Below are 21,741 nucleotides of genomic sequence, written 5' to 3'. Positions count from 1 at the left end.
GCGAAACTGAATCTCTCCCTATAAATATTCATCCGCGAGATTGCCTTTACGTCACACGCGATTGCTTTTAATAAACTCGTCGCCGGGGGGAATGAATGCGAGTGAATTCTCGTTTTTCCTCGGAACGCGTGGCCCTCCGAATAGTTTCGAAGCCGGCGCGGCGATGCGCTCGCTCTCAGACAATTTGCGCTGGAAATTGCGGGCCGATCCGTCGTCGCCTCGAACTTTCCCCTTTGTACCGCGGATTCCGCGGCAATTAAAGTCACGCCGAATTCCCTGCAAGAAGATTCGCGTCGCGGAAACGCTCGGAGCCGCACAGTGCGTTGGCTAATTTACAGAAATAAATAAATTGATATTAAAATTTTAAAAATTCATTCTTGAGGTTTCAGCAACGGTTTGGAAAGTTCTCCCGAAGGGTTAAGGGCAAAAAGACGCGAGTGGTCCACAGCTTGCGAAGTTCGGCTGCGCTTCCGAATGACGGTTTCTTGCCGATGCTTATCGACCAGCTCTCGGATGTCTTACGGCTAACGGGTTACCAGGTGGAAAAAACTTCTTGTCCCAAGACGGAAAAGTTCCCAGCGCGAAAATCGAGTGAGTCGCGCGTGTCATAAGCTGCTCGATTATTGATGTCGTAAACCGAGTCGGCGAACTTTTTTGCTCGTAACGTCGATAACGAGAGATACCGTGTGCGGAATAGTGCCAGTCAGACGCAAATTCCGCGAATGCAATAATGCTTCAGAGAATGTCATTCCCCGCGGTGGATCTACGTCAATCGTTGCGTCTCCTCGACGATCCACTAACTTACTAACATCAAAAGGGCCTTGGATCAATCGTGACACCTAGGAATCTGCTGTAGAATTCTAGAGCGGCTAACTAGCGGTGGCTACAGCTTTATACATTTTTTAACACTTACTTGAAAACACGGCTCAAATTCAAGGTTTTGTATAAACTATACCTTGATTCGACCTTCTACCAACTTCTCTGGACACTTTAGAAAATTTCACATCTCCGCAGACTTCAAGATTGAAGTTTCCCCTGTAGAACGACCCCATAAAATTTGGTATACAATTTTTGATTGCCGTTTTATTACGCTTTAAGTGAAAAGTGTGCCGCCAGCATTAGAATAATTCAAGGTACAACGCGAGGAGATAGCACGGCCCACATAAAATTTTCAAGAAAAATATCATCTTCGCTTTCCAGGTCGCTGGCTATTGCAAAACCGACTGCGAGAGAAAAACAACAGCTAAGGGAAGTGAAAGTAGAAGGTTCGCCCTTTAAAATGAACCTGGAAAGATTGTCGTTCGACTTGTCTTCGTGAAGTTACGGTACATTAAGTATTGACTATTTTTATTACCACGCTTATATTAGCTTGCCGTGTCGTTGTTGTATGTGTAAAATCTTGTAATCGAATTTTATACCACTTCCCGATGGGCTAGGGACTTGAAACTTTAAACATAGCTCAGAACTGGATGACAATGAAATATTAAAAAACAAATTTTTAAAAAAACTGTTCGTCTAAGAGAAAAAAATTTTAATATTAACCGTAACCTTGTCGCGCGACGCTCGGTAGTATGACATTGAGTTCCGCGATCCCCACTCCGCGCGCTAGCGCTCCCCACTCCACCACGTGTTCCCACTCCACTGGCCCACTTCGCACCGAAGGAGCTCAGTGTGGTGTGGTGTTCCGTTCATTCAGTTCCATTCCGGACAATTTCGGACTCCATCAAGAGATGTCGTCTCTCGGAGTCATCCCCTGATTCTATCTCGCATATTTCCGTATCTCTTGCGTTTCTATATCTTACTATTTTATACCAATATTACTATATCTTGCGTTCCATTCAAAAAAGTGGAGAAAATAAAAAAATATATAAAAAAAACTTTTTAAAAACCACGCTTATATTTAAATGCACTAAAAAGGAGAAAATAATTTCTTTAGACATTAGTGGCTATAAATAAAAGCGTGGAGCGCCCATGGAGATTGCGTCGATATAGTTTAGCGCTCCACGCTTTTATTTATAGTCACTAGTTTCTAAAAAAATTATTTTCTCCTTTTTAGTGCATTTTAATATGAACGTGGTTTTTAAAAAGAGAGTAAATGATTCTTTCATTCGAGACGATGCACAAAACATTACGTTCTGAAACAAATAATAATATTTTGCACGTATCTTTCTCGAAGTTACTTTTTGAAAAACTGAAAATGTATCAACTCGCCTCTCCCCTATTTCACGACAAGAATTTTCGAATTAATTCCAGCTGTTTTATAAAAACGGTCCACGGCGGGTACGAATGAAAAGTGAAAATTCATTTGTCGCCCGATTCGAAACGATTTTCGGGCAAACTGCAAATGGCGTCGGGGTGGTTCGAGGGTGCTGGAGCCCCTCGCTACTTATTTTAACGCGCCGGATATCCGCGGCGTCCAGCCGGCCTCTGAAACATGTAAATAGAAGGGCGTAAAAGCTGCCGTTGGCGTTGTCGACGTTATTGTGGCCGCTAATTTGAAAATGTGGCCGGCGATCGTTGTTTTTCACGTTAGCCTGCTATCGTCCGGACAGGGAAGTCGACGCGACAGGAAAAAATCGGCCATTCCGGCCGCCGTTCCCATAACCCCATGCGCGAAACAACGCTGGAAGGGATGGGAATAATCGGTTCACACTGGTCGCGTGAAACGAAATAAACAACGGGACGCCACGGGTTTTTTTTCACCGGAGCGGAACAGAATGAAATACGCTCGGCAAAAGCAATGTTTTGGCATAATTATCCGAGTGTGATACGATTCGGTCTGGTTACGTTTTTACGACGGCGCGACGCCACCGTGCGTGCCACAGTCGCCATAGAATTTTGATCGCAACACTCCCGCGGGCTACTGTGGAATTACCGAGGCGACATCTCGCAAATAATAATTCGCCAATACGCTTCCGCCGATAAAAATCGCCGGCAATTATAATGTACTGACTCGTTCAAACGATCAAATATTTGCTCCATCGGAAAAATTCTTTCATAATCGGTCCGGACGACTTCGGGTTTTTTTTTAGAAGCTGGAAGGACTAGTTTAGTAACACTAACAGCAGGGTTGAACTTATTCAGATTTCACAGGATTTTTACTTCACGAACTTTTGAACAATTTTTTAAACGACTTCTGAAAACATTTTGCTTGATCGGAATCGCAAAGAAAATTGCAAGAAGCACACTTCGCTATTACAGTGTTCCCGCGATTGATGTGACTTTCGGGTATGCGGATGATGTGACTTTTTTTATCACCACTACTAAGCGGTTCCCCTTTGGGCGGTCGATCGCGCTACAAAGAAATTAAGGTATCAGGGTGTTTAAATTGGAATTTTATTTCCCGCTTAGTACCGTTGTTTACCGAGGATGTACACTTTAAAAGGCAACCAAGAAATCTATGTTCGGCACACGTAAAGAAACGTAGTACCATTTCGTTTCCTGAGACTCTATACCCCCGAGGTTCGCACAACAATCGCGGGAACACTGTACTTCCTGATTCAAATGCAATTTTTTGTACATTGTTTGTTCAGTCCTACGGTCGAGTTTCAAACAAGTTATTCCGATTTAAATTACGAGTTATTATCTGATCAATTAGCTGAATCAGTGTGTATACCAATGCAAGAATTGTTTCGAACGTCGAAGCTTATTTGGAAACAGTGCGAAGAGGATTTTATGAGCACGGCCGATTGCTTTATCGACGTGCTTGCACTTTGTCTGATTAAATATGTGCCAGCAATTATGGCGATATAATGTTAACTTGTGTAGCGGCCGGTGCCCGACAGCAACGTAAGAGATTATCAATAATTAAATTACTTAAAATAATGAAAATTCCAATTACTGTAATTGCCTTGTCGCTGGAAATGGCAGCCAATAATTTAAAAGCTCCCGCAGGTAATGTAAACTGTCCCACTAGACAAGAGCTATTACTACATTAACTAGTAAATAATCTTTTTCGTTTTTCCGACACGCAGAGTTCAAAATCGAAAACCAAAGAACGGGAGGAAGCAAAAAATACGAGGGACCGGTGAAAAAAATCAATTTATAGACAACCTTGTAAATTTCATCCGGCTGAGAACAAAGCTGCGAATAATACGATTATTTCACACTTCTGACTTATGCGCGCGATAATTCGTAGGCGATCGTCGCGCGTGTACGTAGAATCGAGGTATCGTAAATCGAAAACCGCGCCGCATTTTTGCCGGAGTTATTTGCCAGCGGTAAACTCGGCAGCGTTAATGCGGGGCTATTAAAATACTTCGTTATTCTGTCCCCCAGTCGTTAAAGTCTAATTCGAAAAACTCGTGACCCACGAACGGCATCGTTAGTTAATTACACGCTCGTTAATATTATCGATACTGATAACGGAGCCCGACGTGCTCCGCGGCCCCGGCGCGGCAATGCCCGGCCCGTGAGTAATTGTAGTTCTATCTGTGTAATTAATATTCGGCGGAGGTTGCGCGGCTAACGTTTTATTGCGCAGTGAATTATGCGTGCGTTTTCCACGCATTTCAATCCATACTTGACGCGTCATGAATTTTAATGCTAATGCACGACCGTTCGCGACACGCGCGCGCGAACGTGCAACAGGAGAAAAAAAAAGACAGCGCCGGCCAAGAATCGAGTTACTGAGCGCGCGAACTCGGTAATGCCGGGAAATCTGCAGGCGAGCCATAATTTAAAGCTAACGAGACAGTGCTAATAAACGCCGGCACTAACGCCGTTCGATGTCCAGTTACGAATGAAAGCATGAATCATAAGTGGTACGTTGAATCTAAATTAAAATCGGGGAAACGGTTGCGATTAAAGCTGATGGATTGCTGTACTAATAAGAATGCAGCTCTTTCGAAATTTCACAGTGTAAAATATGATTACAGAAACTTGACCATTATACCCGAATCAATTAGTTGATAAATCTTATCTCATTACGTATTGTTTGATCTCATCAGGCAAATAATTTTTCTTTAGATTGTTTCGTTATCACGAATGTTCATGCAGTGGATGGAATTATCAATGTTTATTAACGAACCATGTGTTTAACAAAACACATTAGATCTAACACGAACGATATTCATTCAACGACTGACAAATTTTCCCCACACATATCCACACATTCACTCCCCTTGTTTTTATCGGATGCATACTTGTATATCTCATTTACAATAAAAACAATAATTCCCATAATTTATTTTCATACATCTTCCTTTTCAGAATTATTTTTAAAACACAATGGCATGTACCAATGAATAAAAGTATTAAAACATTACATTGACATTTATAGAGCTCTTATTTGATGACCCTTTGCATATCAGAATCAAACGGAGAAAAACGTGGCGAGCTTAATAAAAACTTGCTTGATCCTGTCCCCGATAATGTTTTACTGCGCCCATGTACACGTCAGCATTCGTTCGCGAAGGGTGAAACGAGGGAAAATTTTATTTTGCTGATGAAAAAAATTCCCAGCAGACGTAATAAATTAAAACTGCTATCTCGACAATGTTGTTTTCATCGGTTCCATTAAGTTTATAAGAACCGTGTGCGGATAACCGCCGGTACAATTATAGTAAATCAAAGAGAATTATTCTGAAGAACGGACGAAACAAGTATAGTAAATTAAGGGATATTGCGTGATACGAGAGTGGTACGTGTTAGCCCAGTTCGGAATCACTCTGTCCACATTACGGCTGGTAATACAGTCGGCGATAAGGGACACGGTCCAACGTCCATTATCTAAACCGACGTGGCTCCATGAAAAATATATAATACGCCGTCAACATTGTCGTCTCCATTATACGGGCGGAGATTGAAAGGATGCCAGGAGATCGCGTCCTGGGGTCGCGTCGCCGCGAATACCGAACCGAATGACTCGGCGAAACGACCCGTTCTAAACGGCGACGCGATACGTCGCGGCTTAACTGTCGCTTAGTCCGCCGGTGACCCGATAAAAGCGACAATCATCGGCTTTGAAACGATGGCGGGAGATAAGGGTGGCAAATCTTCTGTTTCTGGATTAATCCAGGAATCTACGGAGTCGAGGAAGTCGAGTACCTACTTGTATTTCCCGGCTGCATACCCTTAGCAGATTCGTCGAATTCGAAGTCCACACCCTGACTGCCAGGATACCAAGCTGCTGTGTACAGGCTGACGAAAAAGTATCACTATTCGCGGCGGAATACATTCTTCGCAATGAATGATTTTGTCATTCCCTGTGACTGAACCCCCGTGGTCACAGTGACCAGCAAATGGTCAATTGGATCAATGACCCACTGTGGTCACGGTGACCAATGATCAATTGGGTCACTGACCCTCTTATGATATTTCAATATTGCAGATTTAATGCCGATGATCCTTACTTTCCCGGCATCCTGTACACGCAAGAAGAAGGGCAAACAGGAGGGGAGAATGGCAGAAAGGGGCTGGCGGTTCATAGGACTCGCGTATCTGCCTCGCGAATCTTCCTGACACCGGAACCCCTCCTGAATATTTAAACGATAGACGGATATACATATATTACCCGTGTAATGAGGAGGGAAACTTGCCTCCCCAGGAGCTACGGATCGGGAACGAACGAAAGAGAATGAGGAGTGGCAGGAACATCGGAGGGTAGAAGAATACCCTAAATGATTCATGAAGGAAAATTAAATGGCGCTTTAAACAGGTCTTCTTGCGAGCCCCGGTTTTCGATCACCTGGCCTTCCTATCCTCCGTCCTTTTGGCCTTTTCTTCCTCTCGTTCTTGGTACCCCACGTTGTTCGTGAAACGGCAGCCTAGCTCCCCTGAAATCGATTACCAACCTCCGGCCGTTCCGTCTTCCTTGCTCCCTTGTCTATCTGTCTGTCGGTTCCGCCCGCTTGTCTGTCTGTCCTGTTTTATTGTCCCCTCTGCTTTCACCGAGTCAAGTCCCTAACTTTCAACGACTGCACCACCCCCGCCACCCCGCACACAATCCACCGGGTTCATCAAGAGATACTCGTTCACCTGTTGTGAGTCGTCTCTCGTCGGGAAATAGAAATCCCGGTCGGACGGGGCGAACAAGGATCCCCAGAACCAGGGAACCGGCGCGAGAGCAAACGGCCGCTGTTTTCCTTGTAATTTTATTTTTTCCTGTCTTACGGGACCGTGTACCCCCTCGTCCAAGTGAACTGCGCCGACCTGGTTTTTTTGTTTCAGAGCGACGACGTCAATGAATAATTAAAGAGACGAGCGGGAGGACTTGAGCAAGACTCTCGCTGCGCCGCGCCGAGGAGAAGGATCGTTCGGAGTGAGACGTTACCGGAAGGTAACTGATATAGAACACGCTTCCTGTGGAGCTTTTTAATAAATCATTCAATCGTCTCCGGTCGATATTATTCAGCTATTTCGGATGAATGGATTTCCCCGGGGGAATTTAGTGAACGGATGGCAAAATGTGATTCATGGATCTTGGTCAAAAATGTCTGATCTCCAGGATTACCGAGTACATTGTTGGGATACTACGGATTTTATACATTTGTGACAAAAATGGGTCGGTGGAAATATCCGGCGATTTTAACACTAAACCTACCCGGGTGTTATCCTACCAGTCGAGTAGAAATAATAATTTTAGAGTACGGTACACTCGGTAGTTTTACTGTTCAAACTCACAATGCAACCTACAGTTTGCCAACGCGTCCATAAAATCATGATGAAGCTCTCTTAACTGGATTCCGCGCACCATCGAAATTCCCGTAGACAATAGCTTAGAACAAACCGGGCAGCCAACCGCCAAAAACCACGTTCGGAAGATCAAGGAACCACCTAGTAGCTGAATAGTTGAGTGTGCCGCAGGATGAACCGACTAAATAGAGCATCGTCTGGAAACGCCGCGTGGTAGGGTGCACGGAACACACCGCAGCATGGAGGTAAACGTGGAAACCCATTTTCGTTCCCATTACAATAATCCGGGGGACAGTGTTTCGGCAGTCGGTTCCCATAATCGATTCCGACGAGTATATTGTACGAATGAACGACTCCGGGTCCCACGAAATCGACCGCAGGCAGACGATATGGACCGCTCCCCTCAAAAACCACAGCCATCTTCTGGCCCAATCTGACCGTTTGTCCGAACCCCCTTCCGCCTCTCTGTAATCGTTTTCCATTGTTCTTCCGTCTGATTTCGCGTCCGCGCGAGATTCGCAAAGAACGAGACCCTCTCTCGCCTTTCTCTATGTTACAATTGTTCTCCTCGGCGATGAAACTCAATTTCATGCTCCCTCCTGATTTTGTAATTCACCAGTGCTGCCACTCGATACTCTCTGCGATCACTGACCTACTGCGGTCACCGTGACCAATAAACAATGAAATGGGTCACTGACCGCTGTGATTACAATGACCAATAAATGGACGACTGGGTCAGTGACCAATGGGACTCCCGTAGCGACAGATCTCTTGTGGCATTTCAACATTGTGGAAAACCATTCCAGCCATCCTCCAGCCCAATCCGAGCGCTCGTCCGAACCCCTTCTACCTCTGTAATCGTTTTCTATTGTTCTTCCGGCTGATTTCACGCCCGCGCGAGATTCGACACCGACGCCCGCAATCTTCGCGAAGAAAAAGAACCCCGCGGTCCTCCCACGCCGAGCCCCTCTCACTTCGGTCTGGATGAAAAGGGAGGAAACAAGGGAGAGCCAGAAAACGCCAGCAGGATTGACAGCACAATACCGTTAATCCTCATTCGTTTCGAAGGCGCGTCAGCCGAAAACGCTCCGCCAGAGAGACAGAGGGGGAGAGAGAGAGAGAGAGCGAAAGGGAGAGCTGTCCGACGCCGCGTGACGAAGATTAAAAAGTTTTTGCCGAACTACTACGGCTACGGAACGCAAAAAATCCTCAGGACAGAGAACACCGGCAGGTAGGGATGAAGGACAACGCCGGGGAAAAAGGAGGAGCGGAAGCTGACACGCGTTCCGCAACATCCGTGCCCGGATGAAAAAAATATAGATATAGCTGGACCGTCTCTAATGACGAGGCGTCGGTCTAGAAACTTTATTAGCCGCTTTTTCCCTCGTCACCGGCGACAGAGGGAAATGTTTAAGAGCTCGTGATTGCGCGAGCTTGCTGCAAATGTGGAGACTAATTCTTTGGCTCGTCGCCTTGCTCACTGATTTATTCTGACCACTTCGTTTTTCTCGAGCACGTGTTTCCTATGTATTTTATACTGGAACTGTCAATCGAATTGAAATTAAGGAACCGCGTACCACTAATCCTGTATCTCGTTTGAATCCCCGCACGAAGAACACAAAATCTTCGACCACGCTGCTAATAACAACGAGGTGGGTGAACGACCAGATGGGCCGCATATTAAAACCCAGAAATAGAGTCTTGCAGGGCATTCGCGCGTCGTTCAATACCGTAACGCTGGATGAGGCTGCACGATTATTTGCATTTGCAGTGGGAGGATGGTGGAGGACGTCGTCCACGAGATGATCCTCCAGTACCGCGCCTCATCTCTACAGTGTGGCTCAAAATACCGGCCCTTCCGAAACCGTGAATATCTCTTACGAAATTGCAAATCGTAAAGCCTTTCACCTAGGGCTTTCGCAACGGAATGGTAAAAAAGAAAGCCCTATCTTGTGTTAGACAATAAATTTTCAACTATTCTTTAAATGTTAACAGCTGCAAATTGAGATAACCTTGCCTAGAGCTTTCGCAACAAGGTGTCTATACAAAGCTTTACTTCGGGAACCTAAGCCCTACTTAGGAGAACCTTTCTTCTTCGAGATACTAACAACTGAATATTTCAATGGTCTTACCTAGTGCTTTCGCAACAAGGTGTCCAACAAGAAAGCCCTATTTGAGAGGTGAGAACCATCAATCTTAAACTGGTGCCTCGGAGACAAAGCTCAATTTGCAAAATGGTACAGGATCTATCGACTCGAATATTTCGAGTTTCCCGCAATTTTGAGTCACCCGGTACAGTCTAGCTCCCGCATAAAACACCGTCCGAACTTATTAACGATTCGAATATCAACCCCGCCGCCGGACGAGAACCGGTCCGGGCGCTGCTGGAATATTGGCACAATATAGATCCGCGTGCGAGAGATAGATCGCGAGAATGAACTGATAGGTGGCTAGAACAGAGAAAATAATACCGGCGCTGCGATCGATATTATACCAGGAGAAAAAAACTGAGCAAAGAGAAATATTGCCAGAGATATTATAGTTGTCCACCCCGTGTGACGTCGCACAGTTAAATGACTGTTCCATGCCCGCATAGCGTTCCAGTGTCATGGTAATAGCGGGCCACGGGGTAATTATCATTCATGAACGTTTATTAGCATAGAAAACATTGTTTATCAGATTTAATTCATTTTGCGGGGTCGCCGTGCCCACTCATTTGGGAAGTAGCATAACCAAAAAGAAAAAAAGTCATGGAATAACAAGTATTCCATCGGCTAAAATCGTATTGGTTACAAATAAGGATTATAAGTAACCGGAAATTTTTTTATATGTTGGTAAATTTTATCGTTGAGAGAAATTCATTTCGGTCACTTATAACAGTTATCAATGAGAGAAATTTATTTTGATCGCTCATAACAGTTACTAATGAGAGAAGTTCATTTAGATCGCTAATAACACTTATTGATAAAGGAAATTTATAATAGTTATTATTAAATAGTACAACTTTCGAATGGTAGACAATCAATTATTTCATTTTTTTATTCATAAAATTAATACAATCAAAACTAGTACAATCAAAATATAATGTGACAAACATGAGTTTTTCCATATTTTCTCCTGACAACCTTATTATGAACAAGTGAAAAGAAATTCGATCATCGATAACTGTTATGAACGATGGAAAGAATTTCTCCCATTGATAACTGTTATGAGCGATCGAAATGAACTTTCCTCATAGATAACTTCTTTGAGCAATCGAAATACTTTTTCTTCATCGATAACAGTTATCGAGGGGGATCCAAGTTTTTGAACACTAATAACTGTTACTTGTAACCAAAAAGTATAAAAACCGATATTTTTTAATCATTTTGTTCTTCGAATTTTTTTCTTTATATTTTGGGTAGATTATCTTAAATTTCAATAACAATCAACTTTTTATTAATGATTTTTGTCGTAGAAAATTTTAGGATAACTGTTATTTTTGGGTCCCTGGTAGCATTATCGGTTGCATAGATAGAAAATACAAAGTTGTGCTCTTTCTTGTTCTCTTTGGTTTAATTCGAGGATTACTTTGCTAGAGAACGATTCGTCGTAAAAATTTGGGGTTTGCGGAGCTTAATAAATTTTTTAAAGAATGCATCAACAACTATTTACTATACCGACTTGATTTATGCAGATGCATTTCGCAGACAATACGTGATAGAATAGCTGCTGCAACCGCGAAATTTCGAACAGAAATGGAATAAATCTTGCGGTAAGGGTAGAAGCTGTGTGAAGGGTTCGCGAAGTGAGAAACCTTGGAATCGTTTAGAGCGGAGTCGAACGTGTGCGTGATATACACGTCGTTCCCGAAGTGAACGCTGCTCGTGAAATATTCGAGGGGGTGGTTTCATCCCTGCGGCACGGTTCTCGCCGGGGATCGTCAGGAATTAGATTGAATTTGGGAACAAATACGCGCGGGAAGGGCTCCGGATCGAAGGATCGTACAAACGAGAACTTTAAAATCAATCCGGAAGTGAAAGATCCGCACGAGCCAGACATAGCTTTCCGCGCGAATTCCCGCCGGTACCCAAAGGGGTGGATCATCCGATATTCACCGCGTCCAACGAACCCAGTATGCCTGCGCTCGCGCTCGCCTAATTGCAAAGTTGGCGAAAACAAGAAGTATCCGGCAAACACGGAACGAGTAAATACAGTAGGGTTCGTTTGTTTAAGAGACGCGGGAGTGGTGCCATCTCTGATTCCACGGCATAATGGACGTTCCGGGGTAGCAAGAAAGCGGAGGGGCGCGAAGATGGGGAGTAGAAACAACCGAAGGTAGAAAGGTGTTCCTTTTCTGGAGAGTAAGTGCGGTGGAGGGGTTGAAGAAAAAAAGAGAGACCGTTGTTTGCAGGTCATTATGGCATGTCAAAGGGGGACGAAGATTTCACTGGCATTTTTTTCCTCCGGGCAACCTGCCGCTAATAAAACACAGCTTGTTGGGAGGATATATTCGACGAACAGCCAGAGAAAAAAGAACCGACGCTCCTGGCATCGCACAACGTCGCCCGACAGTTCCTCGTCAGGACGCTAATTAGCGCTTGCACGGATGAACGGACCCGAAGTTGTAATAATTATTACTTTTTACCTTTGCGCGTGCACCCGCGTAAGCTGTTACTAATGGCCTGCGGATCTTTGTACGGATTTAGACTTTTCTGACGATACTCTTTAACGGACAACTTGCGGATTATGGTTTTTATGTGGTCCCGTCCTTTTGGCAACGGGACGAGCAATTTCGGAAAGTTTAGCTCCTCGTTTCTCGATCGAGCATCTTTGTGCGACTGTGGGGTGTAGGGAGACCATCTATAAAATACAGGGTTAATTGGAAATCGATGCGTTTGTCTTTCACTTTTTATTCGCGGAATCCATTAGCGGGGAAAATAAAAGTTCACTGCCACGTTTGCTCTTTGAATTTGCATACAGTTGCATTTTTACGGGCTACTTGTATCTTTCTATGTCGACGAACTACCCCGTTTGTTATTTGCATGTGGGCCAGCGATTTAGCTCGATTCACTTTCTCGTGTCGCTCCATCAATTCCGAAATACACTTCCATGCCAACATCCTGCGGAATTACTTTGTAAGTTCATTAATTAATTCTCATATTTTGAATTTAAACATTGAAATCGAGGAAAATTCTCGAAGTTTATTCAAGGTTCTGGACTTTAATTTTAGTAAATGTTCACCAACCCCCTTCATATCCTGAATTAAAATTCAGGAGATACTTGTAATTAGGACGACTACTCTGTTGGTACAGTATAAATGTGTGCACTGGCATTTTAATTTAGATTATATTAAATTTCAGCACACGAAGGATTGAAAAATCAAGTCGAAAATGTTTGAAAATGACTCCTTCGTTGAAACATATTGTTTTCCGAATGTACGTGTCTTGACTGAACATTTTCTAATTTTTATTCAAGCAAAGTTTGCAGGCCTTCTTCACTTGTATATTCCAGTCTGCGTTTGCAATGCTCTTCGGGTCTGTTTTAAAACCGTTCTCGCGGAAAAGCTTGATGGAACGGTTCCTTCTCCCCACAGTGCAACAGATCTGCCGTTGTTTCCCACGGTATTCATTTTTGATCGCAGACTTGATTAGACCGTGGACTTGATTAAATTTTTTCCACGGTGAATAGATATTAAAACCGGGAGACTGGCGGAACTTCATAAATCTGGACGAATGGAGTTCGTCCAGTGGTCCGGTTTGCTTGAAAAACTACCCCCGCGCAACCCTCTTTTTTATTCGCAGGAGAAATATTAACGTGAGTTAGCATTTACTCCGGTGGTTCTGCAGAAGGTTGTATTCTTTGATTAGCGATTCTGATTGGAGAACACGATCGCGCGCGCTTCGAATCGGATACGCTCGAAACCGGTCATGAATTTATGATACTTCATCGCGCGCGGCCCCGACGAAAGTGTTCGCCTCGATAGATCCCCTGGTATCGTGCCGATCTACCGCAGCTCCATCACCGTTCCTGCGCCGTCACTCGAATTAACATTTTAATTAAAGACACGCGAGACAGCTCGCACACGGCCAGCAAACCGCGAGGCGTCAGCCATTTTCCGAGTCGCGACCTGGCGACAGGATCTCGCTCTGTAAGAAAATCCGAACGCGAGAACGCGTGCATATCGTGCTTTGATTACGTGCAAAAAGGTTCGACGAAATGAGCATTCGTGACGTGCGTTAAAGTGCGTTTTTGATTGATGTTTTTAAGTATTCGGGAAGGAAAATTCTTGGATCTTTGGAACCTTTACATCTATGTATAAATTGAAGAGAGTAATGAAGATAATTATATAAAGAAAATATACCAAAAATCAGCAGTTGAGAATTTTACAATAAAACAGGGACCAAAAATAACAGTTATTCTAAAATTTTCTACGACAAAAATCATTAATAAAAAGTTGATTGTTATTGATATTTAAGGTAATCTACACAAAATATAAAGAAAAAAATTCGAAGAACAAAATGATTAAAAAATATCGACTTATATAATTTTTGGTTACAAATAATAGTTATTAGTGTCCAAGAAATTGGATCCCCCTCGATAACTGTTATCGATGAAGGAAAACTGTTTCGATTGCCCAAAGCAGTTATCGATGAGAGAAGTTCATTTCACTTGTTCATAATAATTATTGATGAGAAAATTCATTTCGGTTGGTTATTTAATTATTGAGTTGTCTACTCTTTTTCGGATGGAGTTATTAATGAGAGAAATTATTTCAATCGCTCGTAACAGTTATCGATGAGAGAAATTTATTTCGAATCAATATAACGTAACAACGTCTTCCGAGAATATGACTTGAAAGAAAATATTGAGCTACGTTTACGTACAGCTCACTCATTAAAAAGCGTATTATAAAATATCATATTTAATTTTCTACAACTGCAAGAAGCGTGTAATGGTTAGGTAAATTCAGAATCAAGAGTATTCGCTGAATATATTACACGTGCTCGTGGAAACGTTTTTACATGTTAATTTACACTAACTGAGATGGATCAGACGTTTAATTACTTCATTAAAAATTCCATCAAAGCGAAAAGAAAATGAAATTCCCATTTTCCAATTGGAAAATAAAACTTGTAAAAATCGAGACAGATAATGAATATAAACGAAGTTAAATCAAGAAAATGCTTGAATGTACAAATTCAATTTATATCAATCCAGAAACAGACGATACTTCCCTCAAAAATACAATGTCAAACCAAACCATGTTACTCTACGTTTCTTTTTTGTGTGGCATAGCATTTGCACAAAATGAATGGTGTTTAATTACAAGCAGAATTGGGGAAAATAGTATTTTAAATAGCAAATAATAAATAATCCTATTTATTTCTCAAAGTATGCGTACAACTTCGAAAGTAAAATATTTTATTTGATGTAGTAACTTTTGAAAATGCAATAATTTATTTGAGAGAGGCAGTAATTTATTTGAAGAATATATTGCAAATATTTGTATTTTGTCTTTATTTTTAATTTTAATGTATACATATATTATTGCTGAAAATAATGGTTGGGATTCAATACATGTATGAGTGTAAATCGTTTCTTAACCATAAGATAGACATAAACCACATATGTTCATGCGATTTCTCAGATTATTATAACAATGCAAAAAGTAAAATATTTTATTTTGTGTTTCAGATTGTTAAAATAGAAATATTTTATTTTCGAAATTGTACATCTTCTTTAAAATACTATTTTCTTTAGGCAAAATAAAATCTAAAATATTAAATAGTATTCGAAATATTTGTTTCGCCAAATAATGCCCACCTCTCATTACAAGCGACGGGTAGTTAAATGCAATTAGTCGATGACAAGAAAAAGACGCGATCAGAACAAGCGCGTAGAGTCGTTGAACCAATAATGAGCCACGGTGCTCGGTAACGTTGGTTTTAACTGCTTCGGCCCGTTATCGGGTAATTCACGCGATCAACCTTGAACTCGTGCCCGGCGGGTTACGTAAGATCGTTGCAGCCCGAAGACTCGTCAGTTTCGTCGTCGATAAAACAGCCTGTCGTAAGGAAATCACTGGTTTACGCAATAACGGCGGGCGAATGGTCGTTAATTACGAAGTTACGTGTTTTACCTCGGGGGGGGGGGGGGAGGATTATTCTGTAATTGTCACAAAGGGAATACGCGGCGTTGTGCGTCGTTTCGCGTTGCTCAAAGCCGTGCCGCGGCCCATCCGCGTCCGAGTGTGGTTTTTGACCGTTTGATCGGTTAATTAATACAATCTATTTTCGAAGCCGTCCCGTAGCGAGCTTAACGTTCGCTTCAAACGGTTTTATATGTCCCCGGGTCCCTCCCGCCCTGCGTCAACAACTGGAACCACTATTTAGTAAAGCGATTGAAATTTTCAATCCGATACTTGCGTTCAACAGGCCTCGCAAATGTCACAGATAAAAGTATTTCAAGTTCGTTTCAGGTATCAATTACACCGAAACGTCATCGACATCCAATATCGAGCACGTCCGCAGATAAATGTTTCCTCTTTTTTCTGCCCTCCCCCCTTCTCTCCACCGGTTTTTTGTCATCGAATTTCGCAACGACACGGCAGATACGAATATTTCGATTAATTATTTATCGTACAGGAAATTCCATCGACCTCATACGATCCTGACATATCGCTATTTATGTATATAACGACGAACCCTAATCTAACAACCTGCAAATATATCTGCAAACGAGTCGGCGCATAAACCAACAACGTTATCGCCGAAACATGATAGAGCTCTGTGTACGTACAATCTCCTCTGCAAAGAAAACCACCCAGCACTATTTCACGATTATTAACGGCCTGTAACTTTACATCGGAGCGACCCTAAATCCTTTTATAATCTGCGATCCACGCGATTCGCTTCTAATCGCGCGTCTCGAGAGGCTCGTGGACCCGAACGCGACGTTCATTTTATTTTTAAGCGAGTCAACCATTCTTTTTATTCAACAACCGTGAACCAGATTTTTCCCCTACACGGTCCATCAGCGAAATTCCCAGTTTCTGAAAACGAATTTACAACGGTCGAAGTCAAAGAGAAGTTGACTTTCCTGGAAAGTTTTTAATATTTTAAGAGCTTTTCTTTGCGCCGTTTTTTTAACATCGTGCTCTTTCTAATCTTTACGGTCCATCCGTTCGGTAAAACTGCTCGTCGCAGTTTTCAAAACACCGCGTTGCAGGCCGGCTGCAACTTTTTCCTCTGTTTTGGATTTTCCCTGTTTTTTTAGCGTGTGTATAGTCCACTCTAAAAAAATTCTGCGAAAGTCGGTAGATGTTAAAGGGAAAGTTCGCCCGACCTTTAAAAAAGTCATTCCTGTATTTTTGTATTAGGGTGTCATGTTTTCGATTCAACTTCCCGCTCAGAGCGGTGGAAAAATTCTGAAAACTGTCATTACACGTTCATTATTAAACGAAAGATAATAGAGGCGTGACACAGAATAATATTTAGGCTTACAGACTATACGGGACGCGCATCATCCGTTATAATAGCTGTCCGACCCCACTACGATCACTCCAAACTAATGACAGTCGACTGGAGTGGGGGGGGGGGAGACTATCAATATCAAGTCTTTTTAGAAAAACAGGCCATAATGAAACGATGGTGTGAATAGGCGAGATTCAGCGCGTTTAAGCGATAGTGCTTTTAAGCTTGACCCTAAAACTTTATGAAGATATATTAGGACGAAGTTGAAGCTCACAAATGGGTGAATGGATTACTGTAAAACGAAACAGCGAACCTAATCGAGCCAGGGAATTTTTCGTAATACATCTGTACAGTGTTGGGCAAATTTTATTTTAAATAATATATAATGACTAGCTTTTACCCGCGGCTTCGCTCGCACAGAAAACCGTTTAATGCCCTCGGAAATTGATATTGTTTCTCCATATAAAACCTTTTAACCCCCCATTCACCCCTATAGTGTTTTAATTTTATGTCATGCCGCAATCTTAGATTTCAAAACCCCTTTTCACCCCCTCTAGGATCAATTTTTTAAAATGCCGAAACAGGTGTTTGATTAATTATATCAAAGAGCATTAAGACCAAGTATGAAGTAAATCCGACCACGAACAAAATATTCCTCATACAAACGTTGCAACCCCTTTCACCCCTTTAGAGGTCGAATTTTTCAAAATGCCAAAATAGGTGTTTGATTAATTGTATCAAAGAGCATTAAGACCAAGTATCAAGCAAATCCGACCACGAACAATATATTCCTCATACAAACGTTTCAACCCCTTTTCACCCCCGTAGGGGTTGAATTTCGAAATATCCTTTCTTATCCCTTGTACAGATCATGAAAGAAACCTCTGTACAAAATTTCAGCTTTCTAGGTCCAAGGGTTTAGCCTGGGCGTTGATAGGTGAGTGAGTCAGCACTGCATTTTTATATATAGAGATAACAAACAACTTGTTATTTAAATTTTTACTTAAATAAATTTATTTATTTCCCAACACTGCGTCTGTACAATACATAATGCAATACATCAGTGATCGCTGATAGCATTCGCGTGTCAACGCGAACGCGACGCTAAATGAATAAATTTATAACAAAAAGATGAGCAACGAAGCAAATACTGGCAGCGAGCGTGTCGAAATGCGCTCAATTTCCCAATCAGACGGGAACTTTCGCAATCCAGTATTAATTGCTGGAAGCATAACTCGGCGAGCAAGAAGCACCGAAACACGGTAAACAGAGGCCATAATTCAGCGTAGCCGAGTCGTTTACGGTACACTCGGGCGCGATCTTATTGATCGCGGAACAGAAACAGTTCGTCTTCGTCAAGTTGAATAAAACTTTGTCTGTAACTCCGGCCAGGCATTCGCCATTGTTTTTGAGCAGGAAACGGGAACGCGGGGCCTGCGTCACCGTGAACCTTCGCGCTCGCTATAAGTTTCGTGACTTCACTGTAAATGCGCGGAACTATCGCTCGGCAGTAGACTGTACGCGAAAGAGAGGTACCGTAGAATGAAACTCAATAATTATGCCATCGCTCTGCAAACGAATTATCTCCGGGTGCCGTGTTTTCTTGACGTGCTGTTCCGTGCCGATCTCCCGTGCTCGAAACGACGAACAGCTCGTTAAGAAAGTTTTCGTTTCCGCTACGTGCTTTCTCTTTCTCTCTCACTGCATTCAATCCCCAGTGTCCATTCCCGTGAATGAACTTTGCTCCATTCACCCGCGCCCGGTGTGTAGACAGTAGAATAGCCGACGTCAGCGTAAATATTAGTCGTTTCCGCATAACCGATCCGTCCGGCGGTTCATCGAGGAATGCGCAGTGCGCGATCGCCTACGGATTATGCCTCTTTGCGATGAGCAAACATCTCTGAATGCGATTTCGTTGGTTTTTAATGCGTCATGAAATTCGCAGAATTTTCGACGGACTTTGAAACGCGTTTCCGCCGCAATACCAACGCTATCAAAGTCTCTGCGGTCAGCCTTGCCATAGCCAAGTCCGGTGAATTGTTCGCCGTGATAGTTACACAAACCGAAGCTCTTTCTTCGTTTAAACATCCGCCAGAGTGGAGGAACAGAGTTTACGCTGATGTACAGGACGTTGCATAACTTGTGAAACGATTCTAAAGTGTTACTCTATGTAACGAGATAAGGACTCTCTGTGTACACGTTCTGTGTACACTTTGGCGTTTGGGTTCAATGGATCATGTTGCGCACACAGTGGATACATACAAGCAATTGGGAATGATTAGAAGCGTTTATCTTTGTTACTAACATTGTTTCATTTCTATTTACCAGGCAGAGAGATCTACGTGAAATGTGTGTACAGTAGGTGTCAAAATTCGTGCACCATTCAAAAACGAACAAAACGAATTGAGGTTATTTTTAGATGTTAGTTTACTATGTGTAAACAATTAAAAAAAAAAGTAATGATCCCGGAAAATATTTTACGTAGATTCGTATGAAAAACGCCAATTCCCCTCCCCAGTCCAAACAGGGCTGAATAATTAAAAAACGAGCTCTAGCGCAAACACTCCATTGATCGGTGTAACAGCAAGAAGAGCTGAGACCCCCTGTCGCTATCCAGGATCGCGTTGTTAACACGCAATACCCTAAAACCGGTAGGCCAAAAAATGCGTCCCTGAATGGCGAGTCGAAGTGGGTCGGTCGGAAACGGCGTATCTTCGCTGCCACCCAATTAAGTCAGTCGGTCAGATTCGGCGTCCGCGCGCTGTCCAACGGGGACGAATCGTCTGCATGGTCGGTTCGTTAGCTCGGGATAAAGTCGAAGGCCCGAGGACCGGGTCTTGTGAAACGAGCTATGGAAAACACGAGCGCGCGCTCCCGCCGGCTGACCTCCGCATCGATTATGACACGCGACAGAACGGCGTGGCGGATCGTGTGCTGAAACGAGAAGAGGAATGTGCACCGTCCCTGCCGGGAGGGGATTCCCGACCATGGGTTTGCGCTCTACCCGACCATCACGGCGCATGCGTGTTCTCAGTGAAGTCTGCCAGCTGAAATCGCCTCGTCGTGTCTGGTGGGACCTGGAAATTTCGCGTCTCCACGGTTTCCGAGTTCGTCGAATACTGTTCGAGGACGGATTTCCCATCACGGTTCGCCTAAATCCGACTGGACCGGCTATAAAACTGATCTGTGGTGTCTGCATGCGCGATCGAAACGCTCCATGGAGCGAGTCCATGGTACGGGATGTACTCACGCTTTGTCTGGCTGGGATCTGCGCACCAGCTGCTCGGCCTTCTGGATCTCCTCGGCCCTGGTCACGCTCTTCGTCCTCCGCAGCCTCACCTTGGTCTCCGTCTCGTGGTCGGCCGTCATCTTGCACCTCGAGGAGGATCGACGAGCACCGCGCGCACTGTCCACAGTACTACCAACACACGGTCACACACGAACCCGATCCACATACACACGCACACGCTCGTGAACGCGTTGCTCACCGAGCCGGCACTCGCCGCCTTCCTGCTCGTTAGACGGAAAAAGAAACTGACCCGACCAACAGACAGAGAGTGTGAGTGAGAGACGAGATGCAACACGCGAAACCCGATTCGCACTTTCACTATCGTGGCACGCGGATGATCCGCCGATCGATCGTAGACTATCCGAAGTGGATTCGACCCGCCCCAGCCAGACAAGATCACTCCGATTGTTCAGAGATCCTTATCGATCCCGTTCCGATTACACGCGACCGTGTTTACGATCGGACGGCCACGATCATACTACCGGCGTTCTTCAACCGACTCCGTCTCGCAAGTGTTTATCTCCGTGTTTCTCCGAGATAACAACATCGGTCCCAATCGCGGCACGTTTTTGCATCGAGCCGAGTCACCGTCGAAACACTGGATTTTCAGGCCAGAGGGCGCCCCGCGGTTTCCGCACTTTCTCCTTCCCGCCTGTTGCGTAACCACGGATTTAAAAATGGTGACAGTCGGATTTAGAACGCCAGTGACGGACGAGAGACAATCACGAGACATCGGCCCCATCGTCGAATGACCCCTGCTGCGACGCGGTTTTTGTTACATGTTCGGCAGTCTTGCTGGCTAGCTCGTCTTCTCTAGCATGCTACACGTTGTCAGGGGTGTACGTTTCATTTAATGGTCTGAATTATGCTCATGGTTTCATTCATTGACGAAGAGTCAAGGGTTGGAAGATCGATTTTAATTTTTTAAATGGAAACCATTTGTTACGATCACGATTTTGTTGATATTTGTGTTGCCTTGATATTTAGAAGCCAGTACAGTGATTATTTCATTCCTCTATATAGAGTTAAAAGTATTAATCTTGATTTCTTAAACGAAATGTATTTAGTTGAAATTTCGTAATTCAATTCTGTGGGAGCTTGTACAGTAGCAATAATTCTATTCCTTGGCAGAGTTGAAGGAATTAATGTTGATTTCTTACGTGGATGCTCTGATCTATTTACTTGTGGATGATAGCCACTGTTAAGATCCTCGAGGTCAACGTGGGTCGCGTAGACAAGTTTTGACTTTCGGCCAATTGTGATACTGTCGTAGACCTTTGTACGAAATAATACTACAAGCGAAGTATTTTATGGGTTGAAATTCGTTAATACACCCTGTACATAATGCAGGCGACGGTGCTC

The 21,741-nt window shown here is 43.5% G+C and overlaps 1 protein-coding gene across 1 annotated transcript in view; it reads right to left on the bottom strand.

The window, feature by feature from the left end:
* Nucleotides 1–20,985, bottom strand: part of Mdy (diacylglycerol O-acyltransferase) — a 212,893-nt gene extending 191,908 nt beyond the window's left edge. Inside the window, exon 1 of the mRNA XM_076428862.1 lies at nt 20,341–20,985. Within this exon, the coding sequence (XP_076284977.1) occupies nt 20,341–20,459 (119 nt within the window). The 5' untranslated portion in view covers nt 20,460–20,985. The remainder of the gene's footprint in view (nt 1–20,340) is intronic.
* Nucleotides 20,986–21,741: the final 756 nt, after the last annotated feature.

Source organism: Lasioglossum baleicum, chromosome 8 (genome assembly GCF_051020765.1).
Source record: "Lasioglossum baleicum chromosome 8, iyLasBale1, whole genome shotgun sequence".
Taxonomy (NCBI): Eukaryota; Metazoa; Arthropoda; class Insecta; order Hymenoptera; family Halictidae; genus Lasioglossum; species Lasioglossum baleicum.
Note: the sequence above shows the minus strand (reverse complement) of the source record. Positions and strands in the feature narration are given on the sequence as shown.